Consider the following 21,845-nt stretch of genomic DNA (forward strand, 5'->3'; position numbering starts at 1 on the left):
GCATGTAAGCATTCACATAAGCGTTCTACACAACAGCAACAGAAACAAATTCAATAATCAGGATGCTTTTTGGTCAATTACCCAGCTGGGGTGTTAGCATCTCTCTGTTGATGCTGAGGTGCTGGGTTTTGCTGTTGCTGCTGACCATTCATAACCACTGACTCACAGCTTGTATCAGTGGTTGTACTCACCTATCCCGAGGATATAAAACAACATTTAGCAAAACAGTACACCCAAGTCAGATTTTTAAGGGGGCAACTTAACGACGCAAACTTACAGTGTGTATTTGCTGACGCATAAAACCGTTGTCATAAACCAGCTGAGAGACCTGCTTTTGTAATCGATCATTCTCTTCCATCAGTAACTTGTTCATGGCACTCAGTTTCCTATTCACAGACTGGAGGCGAGATGATTCCTTTCTCTGTTTTTCGCGGCATCTACATAATATTCAGATGTATTACTGCGCAGTGCGCGGTGAGAAAAGAATATATATACCAAATTAAGAGTTTTGGACCTAAACTCAGATAACATTAATCCCCTACAATGATGATCTATAACCAGTGTAGAAACACAAAAATTGATTGATTAATGCCCCTTCACTACCAGCAAATAACAGTCCAAGCCAATGTTTATAACAGGTTAAATGAATATAAATGTCACGAAATTGCAATAACGGCACAAGTGATGCAAGTATTTAAAGTCAATAAGCACGAACTATTTAACAAAGTAGGAAAACATGAACACTGAAAGTAAAGCCAGCGCGAGACCAATTAATTTATTTTCATATAACCAAATACCATGTAGGTTTCTCAGTATTGGTGAAATTTAAAAGAATGGTAGTAACGAAACCATAATCGAAGAAGAAAGAGGCTATCAGTTACCTTGAATTCCAAGGATAAAGCAAATTTAGTAATGACTAAAAAAAATAGCACAGCGAGTAAGCTAAACCAACGTACTTAGCAAATATAGATTTCAAGTTATTGTATGGAAAAATTAAGAAACGGAACCTACGAGTTAAAAAGATGAGGCCCAAAAGTCGATAGCCATAATATCAAGAATCTTTAATGAGAGAACAATAACAGTGACAATATCCTTGTACTTGATACACATGAAGAAAACAATGTACTCAGTAGCACAACTATTGTGCAGACGTAAAAATTATACATAAGCAGATATATCCAAAAACATTTGTCCAAAAAAAAAAGTTAAGATATAGAAAAAAGCAAGACCTCTTCACACATCCTATTCTTAATAAAACCCACAACGCCAAGTTTCCAAAAAAATTTTATCTTTAATGTAGAGAAGGACCAAAACCCATCTCCATGTTCAATAGTTATAACATCCTCGAGTCTCATACCTGCGGTTCTGAAACCAGACTTTGATTTGCTTCGGCTCAATGTTAGATAAAATAGGACATTCCCTAATCAGCTGTTGTCTTCTCAAAGAGCTAGGCTTCGGGCACTCAGCGTAAACCCTTTCGAGAGCCTCTACTTGCTCTGGTGTGTACCGGACATACTTGCTAGCATCCATTTGCTGTTGCTTGCTATTACTGCTACTGCCGAGAAAACCCTTGCCAAATATTGTATTTCGAGAAAAAAAAATGGCGTCTTTGACAGTTACATGAACAGGCAGGCTCTCTTCTCACAGAGAGCCTCCTCTTTCACTCATGAAGATGTTGCTCTTTCGAACTCGGTGTGTGTCTCTCGAGGGAGAAAAATATTGGAGAATTTGTGGAGTGGGGAGAGGACTGAATGCGATGCCCGGGTCTTTATCTTAGACGCCAATCTCGAGAATTTCAGGGAAAGTGAAAGGTGGAGAGGGAAAGAGAGAGAGAAAGATGGTAGTATTTACTGTACATGCATACCACCTACAGAGACAAATGGTTGTTGCTCAAAATAAAGTAATACTAACCAATAGGGAGAAGGAAAATTATTGTCCATCAAGTTTATTATAAGAAAACATGATAATCTTTCCATGGAACCTCGAGAAACCTAGGAAAATTCTTCCTGATCAATATTTATTTAACTTTGCTTCATAAGTCCCATCTAGGAAAGTCCGTTTAAACTAAAGCCATTCTCTTTGGTTAAACTCGAAATTTGAATCCATCATGTGCATTATCCAGTGTGATATTTTGATATCCAGTCTCGGCATTAAATACGCCATGCATTTATTAGAAATTGGGAAAAAGGAGTGGCAATGTACAAATTACAGCCACATGAGGGGTGTAAAGATACACAAAACAGTGAAAAGATTGAAGATAATAAATGGATGGCAGAAAGGGGCTGCTTTTATTGGAATCAGACTGGCAGAGGCAATTTTAAGCAAAAAACAAGCTTTGTAGCTTCCTCACAATGGACAAAAGTATTAAATTAAAAATTTTAAAAAGCTACAACTACGATTTCCTCTCTCTCTCTCTGTCAAAGTGTAATGATGCAATGGCATGGCTTCTTCTCTCTCTGTCTGAATTAATGTTCATAATTTATTTTTTGTGTTATATACATACATGTATATAAGTACACACCATGCTTGCATGTTGACATGCATATGTATCATACACAATTATATATTAATTGTAGTTTGTATGTATAGACGCACGCACACTCGAAATACTCAAAAAAAATTGAAGAAAACAAAAGGAGTGAGGTTGGAGAGCAAGACAGGATACGAGGAAACCGAACAAAGTGCATTTTGATTTTTGAGCTTGTTGAGAATCTAATATAATCAATTAAATAATAATTTATTCAATTTACAAGATTATGCTTGCATATTTAATTGACTGATTGATTGATGTCACACTTCGATAAACATGATATCATTTTTGCATTTTATTTTAGCTGGACATACATCCTGCAATATATATATTGGAAGGTGAAGCGTGCATATATGTGTTTGATTCGGTTAAATATTTGATCAGGAAAAAAAGAGTCGAGAAAGATAGAAATTTAAATTTACGTCCATTTTTAATTTATATGCATGCTAAATATTGCATTATCAACAATAATTGAAAATACTATTACAGCGAATAAAGGACATACAACTATATATTTATATGTTGAGATAAGTTTTGATTAGATTAAATACTTTGAAACCTAATCTCCGATCCTGATGATGCATGCATGTCCCATGTTTATTCAATAAATAAATCATCGATCGCCTTTGTTAGCCGGCGCACTGAGCCAAATCAGTGCTTCGAAACAATATTATTAATTTCCACTTTTAATTCTTATATATATATATATATATTTGTTTGAAGAAAGTAAAATGATCGATGTTCTGGAATAAAATTTAAAAATTCGGGTGAAAGTTTTTCTGTAAAGTATAAGATGTAGTAGGGGTGAAGGTGATTGATCTTTTCATGTTAGATTTTGTATTTAACTTTTGTTTTTTTCTAATTAAATATACACGTATAAAAGAAAACATGCGTAGTTAACTGGGAAGAAATTGATTTGTTTTGAAAACAAGGTTTGTTTGGTACATAAATCTCGCATTTAATAATATGATATTATAATATGCGTGAACTTGTAGTAATTTAATAAGTGTCATTTATAAGATTTCAGACGCAATGGCATCTTATTTTTGGCAATATAATTTCGATGCATGCCAGGTTATCTTTTCAAACTATCATTTATTTTTTGTGATTTGATTAAAAAAGAAAAAGAAAAGAAGAAGAACATATTGTTTGTTAACGACTTGTATGGAATATAATGAGATAATACTTAATTTGACTAAAATAAATGGATTAATTAATATGCATTGTTTGTGTTATATAATCCAATGCATCGGCCTCAAAAGGCTTGACAAACACACTCCCCACTTAATAATTCCGCTCTAATATAAGAAACTTAATTGGCACTATAAAGACATCTCATCTTATTTGTAAGAAAATATTTTAATTTTTTTATTTCATTAATTTAAAAAAAAACCTTTTGCCATGGTTTGATAATCAAGGTCGACAGCCAACCACCATATATAGCAAAAATTTTGTATCACTCAATGAAAAAGTTTTTCCCACCACATATTTGATATCCCTTGGCACAAAAGAATCCAAAGAGGAAACAAAAGTAATTGACTTTTGGATTTTACTCACTAGGTTGACATTTTGAATAAAAGGCTTCCTTTTCATGTTTTGAAAGCATCCTAAGCTTATATTTATATATTTCAAAGTTTCTTCACACTTTTGTAAAAAAATAAAAATAAAAATCATTTACAGTATGATCAAAATCACCTATATATTATTAATATTACTTAGATATTTATAATGAAATGGAAAACAAAATAGAAAATATCGTTTAATATTTCCAGAAATACAACATATGTGACTATAAATACACACAGACAATTGTGGTGTCCCCCTAGCAATCAGGGTTAATGATGTGCATGTGAGACCTAATCCTTGTATTTTCTTTAATTATGGGCAGGCCCACTTGCAAAATCAAACTTCTTTCCAGGCCTAACCTGGGCCCATTTGACCATGCACCAAAAGTGTGTGTGGCATGCCTTTGCTTCCATTTTACATCTCTCTCTCTCTCCCTTTCTTTTCTGAGACACATATTCATTACATGGATGGTGGAGGTGGGGCCCAAGGTTGACCTAGTTAGTCTTTAAATTTTCTAAAACTTTTCTAGATTTATTACCAAATAGCATCGAATGACCAAAAGACGGATCTGTGTGGTTGACATTAAGGGGCTGTTTGTTACATTGAGATTAATTACAAAGAGGGTTGCATGACCGCCACCATGAATCTATATATCTTTCTTCAATTTGTATATAAATTAGTTTAGAGGAGTCATCGACACAAAAAGACACATTTGAGTTAAAATTGTTATCTTCTAGTTGTTAAATGGTTTTATTCATGTAATTCATATGAGCAGTGACTTTATCCAATCAACACATAATACTTGTGTCGAGTTGATGAATCATGACATCTCATTCAACCATTATGTTTGGATAAGTTATCATGATTCATCATTCATCACACATGTCATGTGTTTAGTGAATGTGAGCACTATCATATGAATTGAACTTTTTCCCATTTTACCCATCACTGCGTGATAATTAATTGTTTGTCACTGGGTAATGAGACATGTTATTTTATTTTAAAAAGATTATATTATTTAATCCTTACTCTTCGCCATGTAAACTGCAAAAGGGTTTCTTTCAAACAGACAATAGGCAAAACGGAAATGATTGGTGGAAGAAACTTTGTGAATTCAGATAATATATTTTAAAGTGAAAGCAGATATTGTTTTCGTTGAAATAGCTAACGGGTGAAAAACTTTGTTTGATTGAAGGATAATTAGCGTATGATGATTGTTCCTTACATAAGACATGGTTGGACTGGGCATCATTGTACCTGAAGCCCACTCTAATTTGGAAATGGGCTTCCAAGAAGATGGACTCTCGCCAAATCGTCAATATTTATTTAATGCACAAAAATTAATTTGATCACAAGTATAAAGACTAGAGAGTTTAATAATCAGAAAAAACAATCAAATAAATCTGAAAGAATTGTTTAACATAAAAATATTAAGATTGTGTGTATTAAATTTAGGTGTTGTAACACTTATTCACAACATATAACGGAATATATTAATTAAACACACAAATAAACTTTAATGAATAAAATAATACAGAATAAATCATGCACAAATATAAAAACTTGTGTAGTGATTCAATACAAAACGATTCACTAGAAAAAGTGAGTGAGCAAAACATATATTTCAAATCGTATAATCAAAACTACGGATGCAACAAACGCGGAGCCCAATTTCTCGAATAAACGACATACTAATCAAAACAGTGATTAGGTTTAGGTATTGTGATTGAATGTTATCAACACTTCGTGGTAACACTTCAATACGCCTTTGCTTTAGCTCTTTATTAATTCAATTCGTCTTGGCTTCAGTTCTTTATTAATTCACGTACGTAATTCTTTGCTATTCCTGTAGCGTCTCATTGCTCTCCTTCAATTCAAAAAACAACACGCGTGCAGCAACAATGATATCTTATTTATAGATTTCCTTTATCATACAGTTTATTCTTTGTATAGAGTAATACGGAAATATGGAAACAAAAATTTCATTAGGAAATAAACTCTTTTGAACAATAGTATAATATCTAAAGGTTTTATTATAAATATCAATATTTTAAAAAATATTATCATATATATCAATATTCTAGATTAATATCATAATATTATCAAAAATAAAAAATTAATTAAAGAATAAAATATTCTTTTCGATCTCCTCTTTTTCGCCTTTCAAGACAAAACATCCAAAAATGATATTATCTTTCTGTAATGTATTATCTACGCATGTATAATAACTTTCCCTGACTTAGATAGTTATCTCCTCCTGAATTCGAACATGTTAGTGTAGTGTTGTCAAATAGGTGTTGTAACACGTAAACCAAAATATTCAGAAATTTCATTAACACAACAATATAACTAAGCAAACAAAACTGAAAACTCACAGATAAAATAATCAAAGAAAAATCAAACTACGGAGTGTCTCCAAAAGTATCTCCATCATGATCATCATCAAAATCAACAGTAGACTCATACATTTTTGCATTCGTTGCACCTTCTACTCATTTTTTTTGTTCAACAAATGAATGAGATTGTGTATTGATTTAATAGAATTAAACAATATCACAATCAAGAACAAGTACCCGTTTAAAAGGATATATGATCTTTGTAATGCACATGGGCTATCTTGATTGGGCTTAAGTCCCCTCACGGTTATCCCATTACTCATTACTCATAGAACTTCTCCAGCCCAGGCACTGGAGCTTTTGCCTTCTTAGGATTAGAACCCAAGACTTCCTGGACTTATATAGATCTTGGCAGCAATCCTGGGAAGGCAAAAGCTCCCGTGCCTGGGCTGGAGAAGTTCTATGAGTAATGGGTAATGGGATAACCGTGAGGGGACTTAAGCCCAATCGGGATAGCCCATGTGCATTACAATCTTTGTGATCAACTCAAATGAGCTACAATCTTTTCCAAGCTCGACTTGATGTCTTACTATCATCAACTGAAGGTCAAAGAAGAAGACATTCCGAAAACAACATTCATAACAAGATACAAACATTACGAGTTCATGGTAATGCTAATTGGATAGACAAATGCTCGAGCGACATTCATAGATCTCATGAATAAAGTGTTTAAGTCGTTTCTTAATAAATTTTTGGTGATTTTTATCAGCTATGTTCTCGTATATTCACCAAGTGAGGAGGACCACAAATAGCACATTCGTCTCACTCTTCAGACACTCAGATACAATGAACTGTATGCCAAGTTCAAAAAATATGAATTTTTTTTGGCTAAAAATATGACTTTATTGGATTATATTATTTCATAAGCGGGAGTATCGATGGATCCAAAGAAAGTGAAAACAATCATTGAGTGGCCGAGGCATAAGAATGTGACCAAAATTCAAAGTTTTTCAGGTCTGACAGACTATTATCGGGAAATTCGTTGAAGAATTTTCCTCTATAGAAGTACTGGTCACGAAACTCATTTAAAAGAACTTCAAATACAGCTCGAGTGAAGTGTGTGAGAAAAGTTTCGAAACCTTAAAAGATAAAGTTGCTTCTACGCTGGTGTTAGTATTACCAACCGAAAACAATGATTTCACAATCTATAGTAATGCATCAAAGCGAGTCCCAGATGTGTACTCATGCAAGATGAAATGATGATTTAATACGAGTCAAGACAGTTAAATCCATATGATCAAAATTACCCTACACACGATAGCGAGCTAAAAGTTGTGGTTTTTGCCTTAAAATCTAAAGACACTATCTTTACGGATCCAAGTGTAAAATCTTCACCGACCACCAAAGTCTCAAGTACTTGTTCACTCAAGAAGAATTAACATGAGGTAAAAACGATTGATTGAACTCTTGAAAGACTATGACTTGACAATAAGCTACCATTTGTGTAAGGCAAACAAGGTAGCTGACGTTTTTATATTGAAGAGTATGGGTAAAATCACCATAAAATCACTCTCGGTTGAACCATGCCTTCGAGAGAGAGTCAAGCTGAATCAAAATAATGACTCTGCATTAGAAAAATTAAAAAATCATCCAAAGAGGGAAAGACAACATATTTTCAAGTAGACAAAGATGAAGTTATGTGGATGAAAGAACAACTATGTGTATTACATGTCGACAATCTTCAACAAGAAGTCATGGTAGAAGCACATAAATCAAAATTCTATGTCCTCCCTGGCAGTAAAAAAGTACATGGATTTGAAAGAAAGTTTCACGGGGAACAGAATGAAGAGTTTGTCTCTAAATGTCAAGTGTGCCAATAGGTCATCCACTTACACGCACACATTAAGTAATTCTGAACTTTTCCTACATATTGTTAATCAATTATTGGTACCAGAACTTCTAAATTCGAATATTTTGCTGAGCATAAGAAATCTCTACAATTAGTTTTAGGACCATTTCAGATATTCCGCAAACATTAATCATTTCATGCCTCGACCCAAGACCAGAATGATTTAAATATTAAGATTTGATAATTAAATATAAGAAACTACAAATTCTCCACCACTTAGTCATATTTTATTTGAAATGTCCGAAAGTTTAACTAAAATTTCAAAAATACATTTCCACGTAATACAACACTTCATCTTTATTACCAAAATTATTTAACCTTAGACAAATCATCTTTATTACCAAAATTATTTAACCTTAGACAAATCAAATTTACTAAGTTTCAACAATTACTATACTGTATTTAATTACTAATAAATAGTTATTCACAAGTAATCTCAATTATTTCTTAACGTATCATTTCCAACTTTTAGGATACTGTTATGACGATAATCGGGCCTTTCAAGGACTCTGAAGATCCCACTTTAGTATTCATATAACATCAAACTTGGTCTAAATTCTTACGGAACAAATTTTGGAAAATGTAAGGCCAACATGTAGCAGATTTTCTTTTTAACCTTGAAGTAAGTTCAATCACCATATGGTATCCCATGTTAAAAATAATGATAAATCTCAACTACACCTAATTCAATATCCCCTATAAAAATTTTTTTTGAATCAACAAGTCCGAAAACAAAACACCAAAACCAAATATGAACATCTGAAAATAATATGAATCAAATGAGATCAATGGAAGATGAGTGAATTTCTACCCCTTTCCTACCTTCTCCTCTACAATTTGGAAGACGACGCTAATTAGGGTTTTGGTGAGTTCCTTATTTTTTTAAAGAAAGTTTTCCTACATGTACATACATATATACATGTAGGAAAACCTTTTTTTCTAGACTTAAGTGATAATTGAAGTGAATACCTACTCTTGATTGAGTTCTCTTCGAATAACAATTATCATAAGAGCATTGAAATAGTGCAATATGAAGCTTTGTATGAGTGAAAATATCGATCACCACTATATTGAGATATAGTAGAAGAAAAATTCATTACTGGACTAAAACCGATCCAAGCAACCATGGACAAGGTAGTTGTTATTAAATAAAAACTCAAAGCTGCCTAAGATCGATAGAAAAGTTGGGCTGATAAAAAAAGAAGATCAATGAAATTAAATATTGTTGAGAATGTGAAAGTCTCGCCAATGAAAAGAGTAGTATGATGACTCTGATTCAGCAAAGTTGGGAAACTGAACCCCAGATATGTTGGACTTTTCAAAATTTTACAAAAATTAGGAACACTAGCAAACAGTCTGACATTGCCACTAGACATCTAGAATCCACTATGTCTTCCATATCTTGCAACTAAGAAGTTATATTCCGGATCCTAGTCATGTTCTTGAAACCAGACCATTATTAATTGAAGGGAGTTTGAATGAACATTTGAAATACGAAGAAGTTTTTATTCGAATGGACCAAGTACCGAGACGAATTACCATTTTGTATGTCAAAATACAATGGTCAAACCACACCAAAAGTGAAACTGCCTGATAGTTAGCAGAGAAAATACGAGAACAATACACTTATCTCTTCGAGGATCAAGCTTATACAAGTTTTGAGGATGAAACTTCTAATAAAGAGGGATGAATGTGAAGAGCGAAAAATTTGTTATTCATATGCATGGGCATGTTCGATAATTTAAGACCCAAAAACTGCCATTGCTAATCATCTTCTCGACCGCCAACAGATATTTACTTCATGTATATAATAATACCATTGGTTGGATGCACTACTCCAAGTTCTACACCTCAATTTATTAAATAAATTGGATTCGTATTTTTCATTGCATGCCCAAATGTTTTTTCTTTGAATAACTTTCCCAAACAAAGTTGTAAGAATATTTTTTGTTTGTCGTTTGCGTCTCTTACTCCCATTCGCTTTTCTTCTTTCACGTGCGTTGTATTCAAAGTCGTCGTCCAATAATACTAGCTCGAATACTACCGTCTCCAAATTGGCTCCTGTGAGAATGGTTGGTAATATANAAAATATTAATAATAATAATAATTATTAATTGAAACGAAAAAAATATCCAATCCAAATTTCATGATAAACACATATTAGATTCTAATAAATAAGTTGACGTTTGAATGGAGTTTGTTTAATTTTTATTTGGAAGTTGTTCATTGATATTAGAATTTTTAAAATAATAGGCAATAAACCTAATATTTATTTTACACCAAATTTTTAATTTGAAAGAAAGCGGCTCAAAAAAGCAAATACAATACCATATTATGTCTTTTTCAATATTTGTTAATATATAATGATTCGGACATTCCAATAAACGTCGTCAATGATATATGGGTCTAAAAACATAAGACCATCCTGCCGCTCAATCGTTTTTCTTAAATAACACATGATCCTTTTTTCTTTATTTATTATTTAATGAATTTTCAATCGAAGGACAATCATTAAGGCGAAAGGCCACGCCTTTGACCCATTGAAAATTAAATTTTTATCATCTTTTATTTATCTTTTTGAGTTGCGTATAAATTAATGACAATTATGACAAGCAAGTGAAAACTTGTCTTTTGATGTGAAAAAGTAAAAATTTACGGTAAAAAAGTAAAAATTTCAAACTCTCAAAATTATCACACTACACACTTTATAATATTTTTCTCTCAACTCAATTGTGATTTTCTTCACAAATGAGAGATCTATTTATAGAAAATTTTTACAAATAATCCAAAAATAAAATACATCATTACCTACATCATCACACACTAATTTTCAATATTCAACACCTAATTTTACCTAATTTTCAACATTCAACATTCACATTTTCAACACAAATATTTAACACATTTTTAAATAATTTTTCAACACTCCCCCTTGTGATGATGATCATAATGATTGTATACATTACGTGTTTTTATACTGCCTCGTTAAAAACCTTACTAGGAAAAACCCATTGGGATAAAAACCATAGTAAGGGAAAAAGAGTGCAGTCACGTAAACTCCCCCTCATGTTGACACGAACAATTCTTCACAAATTTCGTAGATTGCGCATCCCAATATTATATATGTGCTTTCTGAATATTGTCGTAGGAAGTGCCTTTGTGAAGAGATCTGATGAGTTTTCACTTGATTGAATGTGACGAACATCAATACATTTATTCTTCTCAAGCTCCTTGGTGAATGCGAAGAACTTAGGAGGAATATGTTTAGTTCTGTCGCTTTTTATGTATCCTTCTTTCATTTGAGCAACACATGCAGCATTATCTTCATATAGTATCACAGGCTTCTCGTCGAATGATAATCCGCATGAGATTTGGATATGTTGAGTCATTGATTTTAACCACACACATTCACGGCTTGCTTCATGTAGTGCAATAATCTCGGCATGATTTGATGAAGTTGTTACAAGTGTTTGTTTCTGTGAACGCCAAGAAATTGCAGTGCCTCCACGAGTAAATACATATCCAGTTTGAGAACGTGCTTTGTGTGGATCAGATAAGTATCCAGCATCGGCATAACCAATTATACTTGGATTAGCATCTTTTGAATACAAAAGTCCCAAGTCTGTCGTTCCTCGTAGATAACGGAATATATGTTTAATTCCGTTCCAATGTCTCTTTGTTGGATATGTGCTAAATCTTGCCAATAAATTTACGGCAAAAGATATATCAGGCCTTGTACAATTTGTAAGATACATAAGGGCACCGATAGCACTTAGATATGGTACTTCTGGACCAAGAATATCTTCATCATCTTCACATGGACGGAATGGATCCTTTTCTATGTTTAATGATCTAACAACCATTGGAGTACTTAAAGGATTTGATTTGTCCATATTAAAACGTTTAAGGATCTTTTCTGTATAATTTGTCTGGTGAACAAATATTCCACATTCTTTTTGTTCAATTTGTAAACCCAGACAATACTTGGTTTTTCCAAGATCCTTCATTTCAAATTCTTCTTTCAAGTATGACACAACTTCTTGAATTTCCTTATTTGTTCCAATGATGTTTAAATCATCAACATATACAGCAATAATTACGCATCCGGATGTTGTTTTCTTAATGAAAACACAAGGGCATATTGAATTATTTACATATCCCTTTTTCATCAAGTGATCACTTAGCCTATTATACCACATTCTGCCGGATTGCTTCAACCCATATAATGATCTTAGTAATTTCACAGAATAACATTCTCTGGGTTTTGAACTTTGTGCTTCAGGCATCTTAAATCCTTCAGGGATTTTCATATATATATTACTATCAAGTGATCCATATAAGTAGGCTGTAACAACATCCATAAGACGCATTTCTAAATTTTCAGATACTGCCAAGCTAATCAAATACCGAAACGTAATTGCATCCATCACAGGAGAATACGTTTCTTCATAATCAATTCCAGGCCTTTGAGAAAAACCTTGTGCAACAAGTCGAGCTTTATATCTTACTATTTCATTTTTCTCATTTCGCTTTCGAATAAAAACCCATTTGTATCCAACAGGTTTTACACCTTCAGGTGTAAGGACTATAGGTCCAAAAACATTACGTTTATTTAGCGAATCCAATTCAACCTGGATGGCATCTTTCCATTTTATCCAATCCTGCCGATTTTTACATTCACCAAAAGATTTTGGTTCATGATCTTCATTATCATTTATGATGTCGATTGCCACATTATAAGAAAATATATCATCAATTTCTTCTATATCTTTTCGGTTCCATATTTTTCCAGTATTAATATAATTGATAGAGATTTCATGATTCTCGTCAGTTTGTGGTTCTGACAAAACATTTTCATCATCATGTGTTTCTTCAGGAACATCATTCTCTATTTTGTGATCATTATGTGTTTCTTCAGGAACATCATTCTCTATTTTGTGATCATTGTGTTTCTCTATGAATTTTCTTTTTCGAGGATTTTTATCCTTGGAACCAACTGGCCTTCCACGCTTCAGGCGTTTAATGACATCATGACTATCTTCAATTTGTTTCTTCGGAATTTCAATTCGAGCAGGGGCATTTGCAGCATGTATATATGATTTAGTTACCCCTTTTGTGTCTGCAAATGCATCTGGTATTTGATTTGCTATTCTTTGCAAGTGCACAATTTGCTGTACATCTTTTTCACATTGTTTTGTTCTTGGATCCAGATGTAACAATGATGATACATACCATGTAATTTCTTTTTCGGTATGTTTCTGTTCTCCCCCTAACATTGGGAAGATTTCCTCATTAAAATGACAATCAGCAAAACGTGCTGTGAACACGTCGCCTGTCTGTGGTTCAAGATATCGAATGATCGATGGACTATCATAACCAATATAAATTCCAATCTTTCTTTGAGGTCCCATTTTCTTTCGTTGAGGTGGTGCAATAGGCACATACACCATACATCCAAAAATTCTCAGATGAGAAATGTCTGGTTCTTTACCAAATGCAAGCTGCAATGGGGAGTATTTATGATATGCACTTGGTCTGATGCGAATTAATGAAGCAGCATGTAAAATTGCATGTCCCCATATAGAAATAGGGAGCTTTGTTTTCATAATCATTGGTCTAGCAATCATTTGCAGACGTTTAATCAATGATTCAGCCAATCCATTTTGAGTATGTACATGAGCAACAGGATGCTCAACAATGATTCCCATAGACATACAATAATCATTGAAAGTCTGGGAAGTAAATTCACCAGCATTATCAAGTCTAATTTTCTTGATTGTATAATCGGGAAATTGATTCCTCAATTTTATTATTTGAGCAAGTAATCTTGCAAATGCAACATTTCGAGTTGACAATAAACATACATGTGACCATCTGCTGGAGGCATCAATCAATACCATAAAGTATCTGAATGGTCCACATGGTGGATGGATTGGTCCACAAATATCACCCTGAATACGTTCAAGAAACATTGGTGATTCAGTTTGGATTTTGGCTGGTGATGGTCTTATAATAAGTTTTCCAAGAGAACATGCTTTACATTGAAACTTATTATTCTGAAAGATCTTCTGGTCTTTCAATGGATGACCATGTGTATTTTCTATAATTCTTCGCATCATTGTTGAACCAGGATGTCCTAATCGATCATGCCAATTGGTTAATATTGAAGAATTATCAATTACCATGTTTGATTCAATGGGACGTATATGTGTATAATGCAATCCAGTAGGGAGCATTGGTAGTTTTTCAATCACATATTTCTTTCCTGATTTATATGTGGTAAGACACATATATTTCTCATTCCCTTCATTCATTGTTTGAGTATCATACCCATGGGAATATATATCATTAAAACTCAACAAATTTCTTTTCGATTGTGGTGAATATAAAGCATCATTGATCAAAAATTTTGTACCATTAGGTAACAAAAATTGTGCTTTACCACATCCTTTAATCAAGTCTACAGGACCTGATATTGTATTCACCGTTGTTTTTGTTGGTTTTAGTTCCAAGAAATATCTTTTATCTCGGAGGATAGTGTGCGTTGTACCACTATCAGGTATGCAAACTTCAGCTTGGTTCGTAGCATTTTCCATATTTGAACTTCAAAAAAATATGCAATGAAATAAAATTATTGACAATAAAATACAATACAATATAACACACTATAAAACATTATCATACGAATACATAAAAAATAAAATATTTTACATATTTATTCCACCATCAAATTGATCATTATCTGAGAAATCAATCAGAAAATCTCCAGCATCAAAATGAGTTGAACCACTCAAAGGTTCACTGTGTTCAGTAAAGTTGGTCTCCTTTTCTTTCCCCTTTATTGATTCTTTATAAAGTTTACAAAGGTGCTCAGGGGCTCGACAAATACGGGACCAATGTCCTGGAGTACCACATCTGAAACAAGAACTTTCAAATCTTTTTGAGTGATTCTCATTAACACTCATATTCTCTTGATGCCTTTTCGGTGGGTGGTTTGGGACGTTCTTTTGAGATGAGTTATAGAAATAACTATCTCGATTATTTTCAAAACCACGGCCGCGTCCACGACCACGACCACTTCCACGTCCACGTCCACGTCCACGACCACGACCACGACCTCGATTTTGTCCTCGACCAAAATCTTGTCTGTAACTTTGATTTTGGTTTCCAGGTTTAAATTCATTTTTGCTTACAGCATTTACTTCTGGAAATGCTGTTGATCCAGTGGGTCGGGACTGATGATTTCTCATTAATAGCTCGTTGTTCTTTTCCGCCACAAGAAGACAGGCGATGAGTTCAGAATATCTCGCAAATCCACGCACTCTATATTGTTGCTGTAGTGTTATATTTGATGCGTGAAACGTGGAAAATGTTTTTTCAAGCATTTCCGATTCTGTAACCTCATGTCCACAAAATTTTAACTGCGAGATTATTCTATACATCGCTGAATTGTAATCACTGACTTTTTTAAAGTCTTGGAATCTTAACATATTCCATTCATCACGGGCGGTCGGAAGTATAACTTCCCTTATATGTTCAAATCTCTCTTTTAATCCTTTCCACAGAGCCATGGGATCTTTTTCGATGAGATATTCACATTTTAAACCTTCATCAAGGTGTCGTCGTAAAAATATTATAGCTTTTGCTTTTTCTTGTGATGAAGATATACCATTTTCTTTAATGGTCTCGCTTAGACCCAATGACTCAAGATGCATTTCTACATCAAGAGTCCATGGCATATAGTTTTTCCCAGTAATATCAAGAGCGATGAATTCGAGCTTTGCCAAGTTTGCCATGGTGGTACTAAAAATTACGATGCATTTTATTAGTTAATGAATATTGCAATACAAAGTAATGGATAAACAACAAGTACAAGTATTCGTAAAAATAAAGAAAACACACGAGGAGGATATTCTCCGATAAATACAAGACTGGTGAGTATGATAACCAAAATAATTAAAAATAACCTCGTGAAAGCCATCTTCTTTTTTTCTTCGAAAATTTGATGAAGAATAATTTTTAGAGAAGAAGAGAAAGTTGGAGTGATTGAATGTATTTGTGAGATTGTATTTATAGAGCAAAAACTAGCCGTTTTGTTACCGTTTATTACCGTTGGTGTATAAGAAAATAAATGTATGTATTTGTATAATTTTATGGTAATAATATGGTGTATATAATATTAGTCATATTTAAATAATTATGTATATCATATCACATTATTATAATTAGGTGTCATAAGTTATTTTGTTTAAAAAACCTTATAGGCTTTTATACTTGTCGTATCCCTTACCGGGAGTGTGGGATGTCGTCTTAACATCCTCCCAGGATTTATAACAAGTTTTTGAAAAAATTATTTTTATTATTTCTAACAATAACATTATATTATATATTACATATATAAACAATAAATAAATAACAGTAAAATAAATATTATTACTTTTGTTACCTTTTTCTTCTGTTCGGAGCTTGGAAAAATATGGAGGACTTTTAGAGCTTCGTGCTGATAACGTGTTGTGAAAAAGTAAAAATTTACGGTAAAAAAGTAAAAATCTCAAACTCTCAAAATTATCACACTACACACTTTATAATATTTTTCTCTCAACTCAATTGTGATTTTCTTCACAAATGAGAGATCTATTTATAGAAAATTTTTACAAATAATCCAAAAATAAAATACATCATTACCTACATCATCACACACTAATTTTCAATATTCAACACCTAATTTTACCTAATTTTCAACATTCAACATTCACATTTTCAACACAAATATTTTTCACATTTTTTAAATAATTTTTCAACAATAATATTATTTTTTATATATATATTTTTTAACAATCTACCCCTGTTAATTATTACTTTAGCTTTTTATATCATATTAAAAAAAAACCAATTAAACAAGAGTAAAATAAAAATTCCGTATAATATAGTTTCAAGCAAATGAAGTGATATATTATTAAACGGGTTTCTCTTATCGAAATTTGTCCCATCATTATTTCTTTAGTTTAAATGTCGATGTATTGATGCTAAAATAATATATTGTTTCCCTAAAATTTAAGAACTACAAGGTTTGTTTGTGGAAAATAAGAATGAGTCATGATTTTGCTTTGATTTCTTCCTCCAAATCAAATGATCTCTCTTTTTCTTGTATATAAACGCGTCACGCAATCCCCAGAGAAAATTCCCAACTCTCTCGGGTTTCTGGATTCAAATACAAGTCATTTGTTTTCTGTCTAATAATAATTTGTAGTATTGGATATATCTTCTTCACTAGATGTCCGTACGGTAAGCCAAACCTTCGAGATGGGGTGGGTTTTACTCAGAAATTTCATGTCGCAGTAGCCAAGATATAGAATCTCAGTGCTGATGTGAGTTTCATATTGGATCTGCTACTCTCACTATGCCATTCCCATGGAAGAAGGTGAAGAGTGCGAGAATTTCTCGATTGCTGAACGATCATCTGCACAAGTCTCAGAATGGCTCCTCGCTTGTGGTGGAAACCGGGTTTCCGACATCCCTAATCGATCTATTCATCAAGAATCGAGAAAAGTTGCTAAAATCATCCAATAAAAAGCGTGCATCTTCTTTATCTGTACCGTCCCTGAATGATGATGACGATCCGGTGATTGCAGGATCGCCTAATATTTTACCATCTCCTCCGCAGTCACCCTCTCGTATGAATTCACAGGTAATTGCAGGATTGCCTTTAAATTGTTCTTCTCCCTTGCGAAGCACCTCGATTTTGCACTTTCCTTTGGGTGTGAATGAAATCGATGAGGGAGATCGTGATGGTGGTGGAGCTGAGATGAGGTGTTCTGTTGAAAGGGTTGTGGATGCAAAAGGAGTTATCTTGGTGGCAGTTGAAATATTTTTGGTGGCTGTTTTGGCGTTAGGTGCAAAGAGACTAACATTAGGAATTACCATGTCTGCGTTCTTGTTGTGTTTCCTTGAGTGTGCAGGGAAACATCTGCGTGAATTGTTGAAGCCATGTTCAAAGGCTAAAGGGTGGTTGACATCGATTGTGCCAAAGGTGCGGAAATTAAGATACAAGGATGATATAGTAGACCAGAAGAAAGGTGGTGCATCGTTGTGGAAGGAGCGGCAAGAGGGATTTACGAGACCAGATCCTTCTTTAAAGTGCTGTGAATCAAGGCATCAGACTCGAAAGATTGAAATCGAGAAACCAAATCAATATCCGATTACTTTTTTTGATGAAATACAACCAGAGAAGGAAATAATGGAGGATTCCTGTTTTAAAGGGAGATTGAGCAATCAGGAAAATGACTCAATTGAGGTGGTGATTGGGAAAGAAAAGTCTCTCTTTGAAGTGGCAAAACTGAGGAGAAAATCACGGAAAGATAAAATAAAATCAAAGATGAAGTTATTTGTACCAAAGAAATTTCGGAGTTTAAGAAAAGAACACAACTTTAGAAGGCTAAAAGTCGTTCAAGAGGATAAAGTTACCGCGTGTGAAGAACTTGGAACGGAGATGCGTGGATGAAGGGGAATCAGAGACTACTAGCAGATTATCATCTACTTCAAGCGGAAGATTCAAAGAAGAAGATGTCATGGATTCAATTTCTGCAGTTGGTGGTTTGCGGGAGATTGATGAGGAAGTAGCCACAGACAAGGAAGTGGGGGGCAAGGAAACAGAATCTGCAATGAGTTGGTGTTACTTCTTGCTCTGTTCTACTGTTCTTATTGGACTCATTGGGGGTCGTGCGTTTGCACTCTTGCTCACCTTATCGTGGTTTTGTGTGTTGAAATTAAGCAAAGCAATACCTAGGTACAGAGAGGTGATCAAGTCTGTTGATGATAGGTCTGGTTAGAAATTTTGAATCCCTTTTGTTACAGAAGCTTCTGGTTTCAACTTCTTGTTCTTTGTTTTTTTTCCTGTTTCTTTGGATGTGCTCTTTCGGCTTCAGATGGTTATTCAACCTTTTGTTGGCCACTGAATCGGAGTGTTGTTGCTTTCACCTGTAAATTTGTAGATAAAAGGATCATAATGTTACTTATTCGAAAAGTTGCTATAGTTTTCTATTATGTGTTTCTTTTGTAATTTTAAAGGACAATTCTTTACATCCATAACAAGTACATTCTCCGCTTACATGTTGGTTCTATCTTAGTTTGATTGGAAATGTAAATTCATAATGAAACTACATGAACTCGTATTTATGGTTAAGGTTGGAAACTTGTGAGATACCATCACGCCATTGTTGTTGTAAAGTTGCTTTATTTGCCTTTTGTTTTCCCATTCCTTCTTCCACTCTTCCCTAGATTATAGGTTTTAGTTGCGTCTTGGTTTGTGGCCTTGCTTTTGCTGCCCTATCTGCGTGACTGCCCAACAATACAGTTGGTGACAATTACTACAAGAGAAATCTTTTGCGTGTAGTTTTTATAGGTTTGATTTTGCTCTTTCCCCTGCACAAATTATCAAACGAACGGAGTTTCTCGTGATAGTGACAGTGGCACTGTTTTTTGTTTTTACAATGGGGGTGGGGGTGGGTGATTATCTATATGCATATCTTGTTGAATGCAAGTACTGTTTCTCTGCAAATGAGACGCGCATTGGCGAGTTCTGAATTCAGGTTGCCTTAATGTTGCCCTGAGTGGACCCTTGAGTCCATAAATGAGAATCTGTCCCTTTCTATAGGGATATTGAATATTGTATCTCCGAGCTACCCCTTGAAACTCATGTGGGAAAAGACAAAAGATTTCGTTGAAGTCGAAAGCATTCTCTACATTTCAGATAAGTGTGATTCTTTGAAGTAAAAAAAATGGCGAGCCTCACGGGCCTTTTAGGTGCGACCTTCTGAGATCATCATGAGTAGCATCACTCTCTCTCTCCCCTTCCTCGGACGTAGTGAAGAAGCAGTTGACAGTACTGCTCCACGTTTAACACACTAGACTAGATCTGGTTCTTGTTCTTATTATACATACATAGGAATAGGATAGGGATATAGATATGTAAATAAAAAATATTGTCAGTTGTTAATTAAATTATGGCTTAGTTTAATTAAGATTTATATTTTCAAGTGATTAAAAAATGGCAAAAACTTGTGTGAGACGGTCTCATGGGTCGTATTTTGTGAGACATATATCTTATTTGGGTCATCCATGAAAAAATATTACTTTTTATGCTTAGATTATTATTTTTTATTGTGAATATCGGTAGGATTGACCCGTTTCACAGATAAAAAGATTCGTGAGACCGTCTCACAAGAGACCTACTCTTAAAAAATATTTAGTTAGTTCCCGCCCGTGATCAGAATAAACTTGAACTCAAATATAATTAGTATAACATATTAACATCGCTTGACTGACTACTCTATCAGATGCATTAAAAAGGAAACTATAATCCGAAATATAAACATTTAAACAATCTTACATTAGCACGCAAATTAAACATTGCGTTCATATACGTATGTTGGCCTCCTCAATTTATGAAATAAATAAAAGAAATATGAAATTAAATCGAAGGATCATGTTCAAGTTTCATGCATGTGTTTAATTATTGTCATGTCGAATATATAATATATTTGCCAATTAATTATATGACGCTTGCAGCTTGTTGATTACCGACTTGTCCACCTGGAAAGCCTTGGCCAAAACGTGGACTTTTATAGGCGGATTCGACCCGAAAATGGCGTTGGCAATAGCCATCACACCAGGATTTTGACTGCTCAAAAAGGCCATGGTTACAGCATTCCCTTGTCCGATGTTTTCTTGGAAATGAATAAGCCCGAATGGGAAGACAAACACATCACCCTTTCGAAGTACTTTGGAAACGAGACGGTTTTCGGGATCTGATGTCACGAAGCCCGCGAGTATTGTCCCTTCTAGCACAATGAGAATCTCGGAGGCGCGTGGGTGGTGGTGGGGTGGGACGACCCCACGAGGGGCATAGTCGACTCTTACCGTGGAGATGTCGAGGGTGTTGAGGCCTGGAATTTCATTCACCGTTGGTCGGTTTATGAAAGATCCCAATGGATTCGAAGTGTTCCCTCGTACCTGAAGGCCTCTGAAAAGAAAGTGATCTGCGGTCACTTGCTTGGGATCTAGGCAAGGAAATCCGTTCGCTCTAACTGCAAGACATGATACACGTTAACCACAAAAATTTCAGGAGCGCATAACAAATTACTGATCATAAAATATTACCTGTACTTTTGAAGTCGGCAACACAAAAATCTTGAAGGGGACTAGGCTCATGCGCTTGGGCTAGGGTACCAAAAGTTAATGCGAAGAGGGTTAGGGTTAGCATGAACTTTGCCATCTAATTATGATTCCTACTACTGCAGATTGTAATGTATTTGATGCATGCTGGGTGGGGTACGTACTTTCTTAATATATAAGATAACAACGAAAGACAAAGTCAAATCTACGGGTTTTTTTTCCTAGCACAAATGAAATTACGTTACACTTGTTTTAACCAAGGACAAAGATCAAGGATTGATGGGAAAATATAATAACTGATTAAATTGCCAAGTCTAGCTACTATGCATGC

At 34.1% G+C, this 21,845-nt stretch overlaps 2 protein-coding genes across 2 annotated transcripts; both read right to left on the reverse strand.

Moving 5' to 3' along the window:
* Positions 1-81: 81 nt before the first annotated feature.
* On the reverse strand, positions 82-1,899 carry LOC140967009 (homeobox-leucine zipper protein ATHB-14-like; the record flags this gene model as incomplete). Its single annotated transcript, XM_073427343.1, has 3 exons — positions 1,358-1,899; positions 278-437; positions 82-191 (listed from the first exon to the last, which is right to left on the reverse strand). Coding segments are annotated over exons 1-3 (443 nt in total), but the record flags the coding sequence as incomplete, so codon positions are not given.
* An 18,758-nt stretch (positions 1,900-20,657) lies between these two features.
* LOC140967002 (putative germin-like protein 2-1) lies at positions 20,658-21,640 on the reverse strand. Its single transcript, XM_073427331.1, has 2 exons — positions 21,500-21,640; positions 20,658-21,426 (listed from the first exon to the last, which is right to left on the reverse strand). The coding sequence occupies exons 1-2, from the start codon at positions 21,612-21,614 to the stop codon at positions 20,888-20,890; spliced, it is 654 nt and encodes a 217-aa protein (XP_073283432.1). The 5' UTR covers positions 21,615-21,640; the 3' UTR covers positions 20,658-20,887.
* Between the last annotated feature and the right edge of the window lie 205 nt (positions 21,641-21,845).

Source organism: Primulina huaijiensis, unplaced genomic scaffold, assembly GCF_012295235.1.
Source record: "Primulina huaijiensis isolate GDHJ02 unplaced genomic scaffold, ASM1229523v2 scaffold21623_ERROPOS600000+, whole genome shotgun sequence".
Lineage (NCBI taxonomy): Eukaryota > Viridiplantae > Streptophyta > Magnoliopsida > Lamiales > Gesneriaceae > Primulina > Primulina huaijiensis.